The 13,318-nt window shown below is 45.1% G+C and overlaps 1 protein-coding gene across 1 annotated transcript in view; it reads right to left on the bottom strand.

The window, feature by feature from the left end:
* The window catches only part of RETREG1 (reticulophagy regulator 1), a 157,974-nt gene extending 145,530 nt beyond the window's left edge, over window positions 1–12,444 (bottom strand). Inside the window, exon 1 of the mRNA XM_069730592.1 lies at window positions 12,182–12,444. Coding sequence (XP_069586693.1) covers window positions 12,182–12,324 — 143 coding nt within the window. The 5' untranslated portion in view covers window positions 12,325–12,444. The remainder of the gene's footprint in view (window positions 1–12,181) is intronic.
* Between the last annotated feature and the right edge of the window lie 874 nt (window positions 12,445–13,318).

Raw genomic sequence — 13,318 nt, 5'->3', positions numbered from 1 at the left:
ACCCACAGGTCAGGCAGGGTACTGCACCTAGGATAATTAGTCGCCAGAAAGGCTGCCTTACTTTGTACTGGCTAATGGGCACACTGCAGCGAGGGCGATATAACTACTCCCACTCAGGTGGGAACAATATCAACGTCGTCCGAAGCTACCAGGTTTACCAAACGAACAGGACAAATCTGCTGCTATCAGCTCCAATTTCTTAATTAATAATGGGTCCGGAGCCAACCCAAATTAGTAGCGTAATTCACTTCAAAGGACGTGACAGTACGCTATAGAGCAAGGAGAAGCAAAGCTAGTAATTTTATATAATTTACTCCAAAAAGGTAGGCAGTGTTTACAAAAGTATAAAAAGATATTATAAAAGTAAACAAGTATCGTATGTACAAACAGTTACAAATAAAAAGGGATTAACAGAAGAAAAATCGACTTACGGGTCTTTCATATCATGGCTGACCATGTGGCTTGGGGAAAGGAAATATATCCCAGTTCATGACGGATGCGATTCTCAGCTAGACCCGAGACAAAAGACTAGTGAAGACTGATGTCTCACTCACTTATCTCCGTGCCCAAAACCAAGGCACTCTCCCTGTGGTGTCCTCACTCAGAGGCTGAATACTCCCCTTTCTTGACATTATGAAAAGCCATTTTTACACCTATCTTGGCGTATAAACCTCGTAGAAGACACAATGATCATGATGTTCCCCACGTCATGGGGGTTCCTTTAAGTGTAAACACGAGGTAGATATACGACCCGCTTAAACTGCAATCCATTTCTCGGTCCCTACGAGGCGCTGCGCTCAGAAAAGGCACCGGCGTGTAGCCCTATGGTCGCACATAACAAATATATAACTTTCATATCTCTGTCACTAATTCGGGTCAAGTTATGCCTTACTATTAAGTCTCTACAGGAACAAAAGAGCACATGGTACTATGGCTGCCTTTCCCAGCTTAAAGCCATAAACTATTCAGTGAAGAACTGCTGCACATTGGTATCAAGTTGCACAGAGTGTGTAGTGAGAAGACAGTTTCCTATGCAGCTGAAGAGCGGGGTCAGAGAGCCCACAGCATGTGTCTGCCATAGGGCTTTGTGTTTTGTATCACCGAATGCAGTGGGTGAGAAAAAAAGGGGGGTCGAATATGCAGCGTGTGTCTGGAACCATGGCACCTTCTGAAAAATTACTCTGAACATGGCATTTTTTACATTATCGTGACACTTAAGTTTTAGTTAAGTTTTGTCCCATCGTTACCACTTTGTGTGATAGCACAAAAACTATTCTGATGAGTGTCTCCTCTGTCAGAAGTCACAGTAACACCTCCAAGATTCTCCCCTCCCAATGGTCAATGCCAAACTTCCCCAGTCCATTTCCTTCCCAGTAATCATAACCACGCTATCAGTATCTTCACCATAATTCTCCTCAGGCCACCCGATCTCAGCAGTTACAGCTACAATTCTACAACAGACTATGCTCCTCTTGTCGTCATGGCTACAATTTCCCAAACCTACCCTTCAGTCAGTAGTCCCAGCTACTATCCCCTGAAAAACACCTAACCACACCCTCAGTAGTAGTCATGGCCACAACCCCCTGAAAGTCTACTTACTTCAGTACTTACAGCCACAATCCCCTGAAATCCTACCCGACTCATTAGTGAAAGCCTCAATCCCCTGAACACCTAGCTTCCCTTCTAAGTAGTCAAAGCTACAATCTTTTGAAAATACGGTACTTCCCTCAGTGGTCACAGCCACAATCCCTGAAAACCTACCTGCTCAATAATCACAGTCAGAATACACAATCCCACCAAACAGGCACAGCCACAATCCTCGAAAACCTACCGCTCCAGTAGACACATCCACAATCCTCTGAAAACCTACACAGCTAAGTGGTCACTGCCACAATCACCAGAAACGTACCTCCACTCAGTAGTCACAGCCACAATCCCCTAAAACCCTCCCCTCCCAAGTAATCATGTCCAAAGTAGTCAGTCACAATCCTCTGAAAATATACCCGGCTCCTGCCACAATCTACCCGGCGCCTGGTTACCACCACAACACCCAAAAACCTACCCCTGTCCATAATCACAACCACAATTTACTAAAACCCTTTCCTCAAGTAGTCACAACCACAATCTCCCAAATACAAAACACTCTCAGTAGAGTCACAGTCACAATCCCCCAAAACCTACCCCTCCACCTCAGTAGACACTGCTACAAGCCGCTGAAAACCTACCAACCATTCAGTAGTCACAGCCGCAATCCTCAGAAACTCCCTCACAGCCAATTATACATGCACCTAACGACTTTTGTCATGATCCTGAATTCCAAGACATGATGCTTTTCATTGCCACTTGGTTCTTCTGGCCATGGTGGGACTCCCCCTCAACAAGAGGAACACTGTGCCCATTGATAGAAAGTGTCCACCCAATCTCCACCTGAACGGACACTGATGAATACTGTGCAATTCTTCAACCCTAAATGGCTGCCATCATTATACCAACTTTAGCACTGGCATCATCCCATTACACAGCAATCCCAGTGCCATTAATCATTTGTCACAGAGACATGGTAACTCACCTCTATGGAATAGACATCTCTGCAAAACATAAGGTATAGATAAAAAAAAACACTGAAATTCCATTATACTCACAGCATCAGTTATAATCATAAAGCTACCAGGGCTATGGGCCAATCGCCAGGGTTTAAGGCTGTAATGATAGGTGCCAGTACCAACACTCAGAATGGGGTCCTGTTACCACTGCATCGAAGAGAGAAATCAGACACTGGACTTGCCAGGTCAACACTTTTCCAATAGACCACAGCAGTGGCAGCAATCTACACTGTCCTATAAACTTATCAATAAGCCAATGTGTGCCCAGAAAACAGCATGCCACAGTGAGCCTACAACATTCCAGACAATGCCCCCAAACAGTGTTAGAGCCACAATGTCCTGACAATACTCCAGACAACACCGCCCAACAGTGGCAGCAAGCCACAGTGTCCCGACAACATCCCAGCCAACACTGCCCAACAGTGTCAGAGCCACAGTGCCCCTACAACATTCCAGACAACACTGCCCAACAGTGGCAGCAAGCCACAGTGCCCCGACAACACTGCCCAACAGTGTCAGAATCACAGTGTCCCGACAACATCCCAGACCACACTGCCCAACAGTGTCAGAGCCACAGTGCCCTTAAAACATTCCAGACAACACTGACCAACAGTGGCAGCAAGCCACAGTGCCCCAATAACACTGCCCAACAGTATCAGAGCTAAAGTGCCCCTACAACATTCCAGACAACACTGCCCAACAGTGTCAGAGCCATAGTTACATAGTTATAGTTACATAGTTATTAAGGTTGAAGGAAGACTATATGTCCATCTAGTTCAACCCATAGCCTAACCTAACATGCCCTAACATGTTGATCCAGAGGAAGGCAAAAAAAACCCATGTGCAAAGAGTAAGCTCCACATTGGGGAAAAAAATTCCTTCCCGACTCCACATACGGCAATCAGACTAGTTCCCTGGATCAACGCCCTATCAAGGAATCTAGTGTATATACCCTGTAACATTATACTTTTCCAGAAAGGTATCCAGTCCCCTCTTAAATTTAAGTAATGAATCACTCATTACAACATCACACGGCAGAGAGTTCCATAGTCTCACTGCTCTTACAGTAAAGAATCCGTGTCTGTTATTATGCTTAAACCTTTTTTCCTCCAACCGCAGAGGATGCCCCCTTGTCCCTGTTTCAGGTCTATGATTAAAAAGATCATCAGAAAGGTCTTTGTACTGTCCCCTCATATATTTATACATTAAAATGAGATCACCCCTTAGTCTTCGTTTTTCCAAACTAAATAGCCCCAAGTGTAATAACCTATCTTGGTATTGCAGACCCCCCAGTCCTCTAATAACCTTGGTCGCTCTTCTCTGCACCCGCTCCAGTTCAGCCATGTCTTTCTTATACACCGGAGACCAGAACTGTGCACAGTATTCTAAGTGTGGTCGAACTAGTGACTTGTATAGAGGTAAAATTATATTCTCCTCATGAGCATCTATGCCTCTTTTAATGCATCCCATTATTTTATTTGCCTTTGTAGCAGCTGCCTGACACTGGCCACTGAATTTAAGTTTGTCATCCACCCATACACCCAGGTCTTTTTCATTGACGGTTTTGCCCAGAGTTTTAGAATTAAGCACATAATTATACATCTTATTACTTCTACCCAAGTGCATGACCTTACATTTATCCCCATTAAAGCTCATTTGCCATTTATCAGCCCAAGCTTCTAGTTTACATAAATCATCCTGTAATATAAAATTGTCCTCCTCTGTATTGATTACCCTGCAGAGTTTAGTGTCATCTGCAAATATTGAAATTCTACTCTGAATGCCCCCTACAAGGTCATTAATAAATATGTTAAAAAGAAGAGGGCCCAATACTGACCCCTGTGGTACCCCACTGCTAACCGCTACCCAGTCCGAGTGTGCTCCATTAATAACCACCCTTTGTTTCCTATCCCTGAGCCAGCTCTCAACCCACTTGCACATATTTTCCCCTATCCCCATTATTCTCATTTTATGTATCAACCTTTTGTGTGGCACCGTATCAAAAGCTTTTGAAAAGTCCATATACACTACATCCACTGGGTTCCCTTGGTCCAATCCGGAACTTACCTCTTCATAGAAACTGATCAAATTAGTCTGACATGAACGGTCCCTAGTAAACCCGTGCTGATACTGGGTCATGAGGTTATTCCTCTTCAGATACTCCAGTATAGCGTCCCTTAGAATGCCCTCCAGGATTTTACCCACAGTAGAGGTTAAGCTTACTGGCCTATAGTTTCCGAGTTCAGTTTTTGTTCCCTTTTTGAATATTGGCACCACATTTGCTATACGCCAGTCCTGTGGCACAGACCCTGTTATTATGGAGTCTTTAAAGATTAAAAATAATGGTCTATCAATGACTGTACTTAATTCCTGCAGTACTCGAGGGTGTATCCCATCCGGGCCCGGAGATTTGTCAATTTTAGTGATTTTTAGACGCCGCCGCACTTCCTGCTGGGTTAAGCAGTGCCCCTACAACATTCCAGAAAGCACTGCCCAACAGTGGCAGAGCCACAGTACCCCTATAATATCCCAGACAATGCCCCCCAACAGCGTCAGAGCCACAGTGCCCCTAAAACATTCCAGACAACACTGCCCAACAGTGGCAGCAAGCCACAGTGCCCTGACAACACTGCCCAACAGTGTCAGAGCCACAGTGCCCCTACAACAATCAAGACAACACTGCCCAACAGTGTCAGAGCCATAGTGCCCCTACAACATTCCAGACAACACTGCCCAACAGTGGTAGAGCCACAGTGCCTCTACAACACTGCCCAACAATGTCAGAGCCATAGTGCCCCTACAACATTCCAGACAACACTGCCCAACAGTGGCAGAGCCACAGTGCCCCTACAACACTGCCCAACAGTGTCAGAGCCACAGTACCCCTACAATATCCCAGACAATGCCCCCCAACAGCGTCAGAGCCACAGTGCCCCTACAACATTCCAGACAACACTGCCCAACAGTGGCAGCAAGCCACAGTGCCCCGACAACACTGCCCAACAGTGTCAGAGCCACAGTACCCCTACAACATTCCAGACAATGCCCACAACAGTGTCAGAGCCACAGTGCTCCTACAACATTCCAGACAACACTGACCAACAGTGGCAGCAAGCCACAGTGCCCCGACAACACTGCCCAACAGTTTCAGAGCCATAGTGCCCCTGCAACATTCCAGACAATGCCTCACAACAGTGTCAGAGCCACAGTACCCCTACAACATTACAGACAATGCCCCACAACAGTATCAGAGCCACAGTGCCCCTACAACATTCCAGACAACACTGCCCAACAGTGGCAGCAAGCCACAGTGCCCCGACAACACTGCCCAACAGTTTCAGAGCCATAGTGCCCCTACAACATTCCAGACAACACCCCCCAACAGTGGCAGAGCCAGAGAGCCCCGACAACACTGCCCAACACCATCACGTGTTTCTCAACGCAAGCAATAAATAGCCAGGTCTTTCACCGGGAACGAACAACCACGGGAAGGGCAGCATCCAAAAAGGAAAACCGCCTATGCCAAAACAATGTATCCATCCACAGACAGCTGTTTCTGGGTATTTGCCCCTTATAGGTGGTTTTCCTTTTTGAATGCTGCCCTTCCCGTGGTTGTTCCTTCCCGGTGAAAGACCTGGCTATTTATTGCTTGCGTTGAAAAACATGTGATGGTGTGTCCGTGGCTTTTCTACATGCATTTGCATATTTCCCATAAGGGATGGGGGCAGTGTTATGGATCACTGCGTTGAGAAACACGTGATGGTGTCTCCGTGGTGTTGGGCTGTTTTGATCTCCACGAGGTCATTCATCCTTATGGTTATAGTCCTTTTACTAGGCACTGCTCCTAATAGCCAGCTTCCTACTCCACACTGATGAGGGGCGAATACCCCGAAACAGCTGTCTGTGGATGGATACCATGTTTTGGCTTAGGTGGTTTTCCTTTTTGGATGCTGCCGTTCCCGTGGTTGTTCCTTCCCGGTGAAAGACCTGGCTATTTATTGCTTGCGTTGAGAAACACGTGATGGTGTCTCTGCGGCTTTTCTACATGCATTTGCATATTTCCCATAAGGGATGGGGGCAGTGTTCTGGATCACTGCGTTGAGAAACACGTGATGGTTTCTCCGTGGTGTTGGGCTGTTTTGATCTCCCCGAGGTCATTCATCCTTATGTTTATAGTCCTTTTACTAGGCACTGCTCCTAATAGCCAGTTTCCTACTCCACACTGATGAGGGGCAAATACCCCGAAACAGCTGTCTGTGGATGGATACCATGTTTTGGCATAGGTGGTTTTCCTTTTTGGATGCTGCCCTTCCCGTGATTGTTCCTTCCCGGTGAAAGACCTGGCTATTTATTGCTTGCGTTGAGAAACACGTGATGGTGTCTCCACGGCTTTTCTACATGCATTTGCATATTTCCCATAAGGGATGGGGGCAGTGTTCTGGATCACTGCGTTGAGAAACACGTGATGGTGTCTCCGCGGTGTTGGATGTTTTGATCTCCCCGATGTCATTCATCCTTATGTTTATAGTCCTTTTACTAGGCACTGCTCCTAATAGCCAGTTTCCTACTCCACACTGATGAGGGGCAAATACCCCGAAACAGCTGTCTGTGGATGGATACCATGTTTTGGCATAGGTGGTTTTCCTTTTTGGATGCTGCCCTTCCCGTGGTTGTTCCTTCCTGGTGAAAGACATGGTTATTTATTGCTTGCGTTGAGAAACACGTGATGGTGTCTCCGCGGTGTTGGATGTTTTGATCTCCCCGAGGTCATTCATCCTTATGTTTATAACACTGCCCAACAGTTCCAGGGCCACAGTGCCCCTACAACATTCCAGACAACACTGCCCAACAGTGTCAAAGCCATAGTGGCCCTACAACTTTCCAGACAACACTGCCCAACAGTGGCAGAGCCACAGTGCCCCTACAACATTCCAGACAATGCCCCCCAACAGTGTCAGAGCCACAATGCCCCTACAACATTCCAGACAATGCCCCCAACAGTGGCAAGAAGCCAAAGTTCCAAGCAATATCACCAGTGTATTAAAGCCACTCAGGCAAACGCAATGTCCATGTGACAATTAGCAACAGTCCAAAGTTTTTCATGAAGCTGATGCCTCTAGCGGGCACTGTGCAACAGTATTTGATCAGTATAAGATGTGCACATTTTATCTCCTCACCTCTAATATACAATACACAACTTTTCACTCAAGGACTTTGTTCCCCACCCTAAGTAGTAGAATAGGATGTACGGCGGCCTCTTCCCACATTCCTGGGCCCCTCCATTATATCAGCAGTGTATAGGATTACAGTATATGTGGGCTCCATCTGTTTTTCTGTCTATCATCTATTTATCTAATATCTATCTAGCTACACTCTATCTATTATCTATCTATTATCTATCTATCATCTATTTATCTATCTATCTAGCTATTATCTATCTATTATCTACTAGATGGTGGCCCGATTCTAACGCATCGGGTATTCTAGAATATGTATATATGTATGTATATAGCAGCCACATAGTATATAGCACAGGCCAGGTAGTATATAGGAGCCATGTAGTATATAGCAAATACTACGTGGCCTGTGCTATACATTATGTGGTTGCTATATACAGTGGGGCAAAAAAGTATTTAGTCAGTCAGCAATAGTGCAAGTTCCACCACTTAAAAAGATGAGAGGCGTCTGTAATTTACATCATAGGTAGACCTCAACTATGGGAGACAAACTGAGAAAAAAAAATCCAGAAAATCACATTGTCTGTTTTTTTAACATTTTATTTGCATATTATGGTGGAAAATAAGTATTTGGTCAGAAACAAAATTTCATCTCAATACTTTGTAATATATCCTTTGTTGGCAATGACAGAGGTCAAACGTTTTCTGTAAGTCTTCACAAGGTTGCCACACACTGTTGTTGGTATGTTGGCCCATTCCTCCATGCAGATCTCCTCTAGAGCAGTGATGTTTTTGGCTTTTCGCTTGGCAACACGGACTTTCAACTCCCTCCAAAGGTTTTCTATAGGGTTGAGATCTGGAGACTGGCTAGGCCACTCCAGGACCTTGAAATGCTTCTTACGAAGCCACTCCTTCGTTGCCCTGGCGGTGTGCTTTGGATCATTGTCATGTTGAAAGACCCAGCCACGTTTCATCTTCAATGCCCTTGCTGATGGAAGGAGGTTTGCACTCAAAATCTTACGATACATGGCCCCATTCATTCTTTCATGTACCTGGATCAGTCGTCCTGGCCCCTTTGCAGAGAAACAGCCCCAAAGCATGATGTTTCCACCACCATGCTTTACAGTAGGTATGGTGTTTGATGGATGCAACTCAGTATTCTTTTTCCTCCAAACACGACAAGTTGTGTTTCTACCAAACAGTTCCAGTTTGGTTTCATCAGACCATAGGACATTCTCCCAAAACTCCTCTGGATCATCCAAATGCTCTCTAGCATACTTCAGATGGGCCCGGACATGTACTGGCTTAAGCAGTGGGACACGTCTGGCACTGCAGGATCTGAGTCCATGGTGGCGTAGTGTGTAACTTATGGTAGGCCTTGTTACATTGGTCCCAGCTCTCTGCAGTTCATTCACTAGGTCCCCCCGCGTGGTCCTGGGATTTTTGCTCACCGTTCTTGTGATCATTCTGACCCCACGGGGTGGGATTTTGCGTGGAGCCCCAGATCGAGGGAGATTATCAGTGGTCTTGTATGTTTTCCATTTTCTAATTATTGCTCCCACTGTTGATTTCTTCACTCCAAGCTGGTTGGCTATTGCAGATTCAGTCTTCCCAGCCTGGTGCAGGGCTACAATTTTGTTTCTGGTGTCCTTTGACAGCTCTTTGGTCTTCACCATAGTGGAGTTTGGAGTCAGACTGTTTGAGGGTGTGCACAGGTGTCTTTTTATACTGATAACAAGTTTAAACAGGTTCCATTACTACAGGTAATGAGTGGAGGAAAGAGGAGACTCTTAAAGAAGAAGTTACAGGTCTGTGAAAGCCAGAAATCTTGATTGTTTGTTTCTGACCAAATACTTATTTTCCACCATAATATGCAAATAAAATGTTAAAAAAACAGACAATGAGATTTTCTGGATTTTTTTTTCTCAGTTTGTCTCCCATAGTTGAGGTCTACCTATGATGTAAATTACAGACGCCTCTCATCTTTTTAAGTGGTGGAACTTGCACTATTGCTGACTGACTAAATACTTTTTTGCCCCACTGTACATACATACATATTGTAGAATACCCGATGCGTTAATACAGGCCACACAGTATATGACAGTGGCCACGCAGTATATAACACAGCCCAAACAGTACATAACACAGCCCACATACTATATAACACAGCCCATGCAGTATATAGCAGCCACGCAGTATATAACACAGGCGACATAGTATATAACACAGGCCACGCAGTATATAACACAGCCCAAACAGTACATAACACAGCCCACATACTATATAACACAGCCCATGCAGTATATAGCAGCCACACAGTATATAACACAGGCGACGTAGTATATAACACAGGCCACGCAGTATATAACACAGGGAACGTAGTATATCGCACAGCCCACGCAGTATATCACACAGCCCACACAGTATATAACACTGCCCATGTAGTATAAAGCAGCCACGCGGTATATAACACTACCCATGTAGTATATAGCAGCCACGCAGTATATCACACAGCCCACGCAGTATATAACACTGCCCATGTAGTATATAGCAGCCACGCAGTATATCACACAGCCCACACAGCATATAACACTGCCCATGAAGACACAAAAGAGAATAGTAAAACCAAAAACACTCAGTTTGAAAAAATGTTGCAGTAATCCGCAAGTGCTAGTAAAAGATGTAAAAAACAGGGTATTTGGTTGATACGTTTTTTGCAAAAAATGTATACTAAGCTGCTCTACCAATCTTCACGGTATACCCTTATCAGAGCAGTCCTAACTAATGTATGCAATCCCTATCTGATGTATTTAAAAACCTGATCATCTGTATATAACCTGTGTGAACAGGGTTCAGAGAGGACACTGCCCATGTAGTATATAGCAGCCATGCAGTATATCACACAGCCCATGCAGTATATAACACTGCCCATGTAGTATATAGCAGCCACTCAGTATATCACACAGCCCACGCAGTATATAGCAGCCATGTAGTATATAACGCATCCCGTGCAGTATATAAGACTCCCCATGTAGTATATAGCAGCCACGTGGTATATAACACTGCCCACGCAGTATTTAGCAGTGTGGGCACCATATCCCTGTTAAAAAAAAATAATTAAAATAGTTATATACTCACCCCCTGGGATCCAGCGAAGCTCTGGAGATGCTGTCCCGACGCGCTCGCGATGAGACCGCCAGCTTCCGTTCCCAGGATGCATTGCGAAATTACCCAGATGACTTAGCGGTCTCGCGAGACCGCTAAGTCTTCTGGGTAATTTCGCAATGCATCTCCGGGAATGGAAGATGGCGGCCGGCGTGAGCACATCGCCGGACGACGGAAGACGAGAATAGCAGGTTATTGTTTTTTTTATTATTTTTAACATTACATCTTTTTACTATTGATGCTGCATAGGCAGCATCAATAGTAAAAAAGTTGGGGACACACAGGGTAAATAGCAGCTGTAACGGAGTGCGGTACCCGCGGCCCGTTACCGCTGGCATTAACCCTGTGTGAGCGGTGACTGGAGGGGATTACGGAGCGGGCGCCGGGCACTGACTGCAGGGGAGTAGGGGAGGAACTAATCGGACTGTGCCCGTCGCTAATTGGTCGCGGCAGCCATGACAGGCAGCTGGCGAGACCAATCAGCGACGCGGGATTTCTGTTACGGAAGTTGCCGACAGAAAGACGGAAGTACCCCTTAGACAATTATATATATAGATCCCATGTCTATCTACCTATTTATCTATCATCTATTTATTATCTATTTATCAATCTATCTATCCCATATCTATCTATCTATCCATCTATTTATTTATCTATCTACTTATCTATCTATTTATCTAAAATCTATCTACACTCTATTATCTATCCATGTATCTAGCTCATATCTATCTATCTATCTATCTATCTATCTATCTATCTATCTATCAGCTGTCTATCATCTATCTAGTATTATCTATCTATTATAAATCTATCATCTATCTATCTATCTATCTCTATCTATCATCTTTCTATTATCTATCTATCTATCCCATATCTATCTAGTATTTATCTATTATCTATCCATCCCATATCTATCTATCTATCTATCTATATATCTATCTATCCATCCCATATCTATCTATCTATCTATCTATCTATCTATCTATCTATCTATCTATCATCTATCTCTTATCTATCTATCTATCTATCTATCTATCTATCTATCCATCCCATATCTATCTATATATCTATCTATCTATCTATCTATCATCTATCTCTTATCTATCTATCTCTGTCTCCATCCCTCTGCATATCTCGGTAGTGTATGTGGATCTGTCTCCATGTCGCCCATGCATCCCGGTATACGCCCAGCTGCGCCCCCCATGCCAGCTGCCGCCCTGCTGTGCCCTCACCTACCAGAAGAGGAGGTTGCAGCAGAGGAAGGCTGCCAGGCTGTACAGGGGCCTCCTCCAGGTCAGCGCGTCCGCCACCCGCAGCACAGTGTGCCGCCATACGGGCTCCCGGTCCCCGGTGTCGCCGTGCGCTGCTGTGCCGGCCATGCTGCTGCGGTTGGCCCAGCTCCTGCCTCCTCCTCCCGCCGTGTGCTATGTGTTGGCGCTGAGGAGGATGCTCGGAGCCCCCATGTAGGACGGGCAGGTGGGATCTCCTCCGTCCTCCCCACCTCCCGCACGTCACAGTGGGCACAGGGGATGGAAGTGTGCTGGTCACGGACTACACCCTGTGCTGCCCCCAGTCTGTGCCAGGCTGACCACTAATTCAGCCATTCATTAACCCTTTACACACAGGTGTGCTAAAATATAAAGGAGCTTTAGAATATCTATCCCCCCATTATAGGGTAAAAGGTGGGTGCCCACCATTGGGGTACGACCACGCAGAGATTTTTTAGGTGGATATTCAGACCTGGCCTGGGCCACAACCCTTCTGGCATTGATAGAAAGGTGCGGGGCTAATGGCGCAGATGTTTTTATTGCTGTGTTTTTGTTGTCCCTTGTGCATGCTGATAAAGCTTAGTGGCCCAAAAAAAGCATAAGAATGAAAAAAATGCTGCAAAAACGCTGAAAGAAGTGACACGCTGCACTTTGAAAAAACGCAGCAGTTTTCCAAATCAAGTCAGAAAAAAAAACAATGTGCGTGCATAAGATTTCTGAAATCTCATAGCTTTTGCTGGTACTGTGAATGCAGCTTTAAGGCTATGTTCATATGTTGCATTTTTGCTGCGGCTTTTAATGCAAATTTTATGCTTTCGGTGTTTTTGCAGCGATTTTTCACCCATAGAAAGCAATGAGTAAGTGCAAAAATGCAGCAAAACCGTTATCAGCATATACGAGACAACAAAATCGCAGCAAATACCCAGTAAAGAATGCAGCAAAACCTGCTTTTTGTATGCAGCTTCTTTACTGACAAGAGAGCAGGTTTTGCCTGCAGAAAAAAACACCGAAAAAACTGTGTGAACATAGCCTTAATATGTATAAAAAAGCAGCAAAAACACAATGTGTGACTATAGCTTATACAATATACTGACAAACAATGTAA

The sequence above is a fragment of the Ranitomeya imitator genome, chromosome 6 (genome assembly GCF_032444005.1).
Source record: "Ranitomeya imitator isolate aRanImi1 chromosome 6, aRanImi1.pri, whole genome shotgun sequence".
Lineage (NCBI taxonomy): Eukaryota > Metazoa > Chordata > Amphibia > Anura > Dendrobatidae > Ranitomeya > Ranitomeya imitator.
This window is presented reverse-complemented; position numbering and strand designations above follow the sequence as displayed.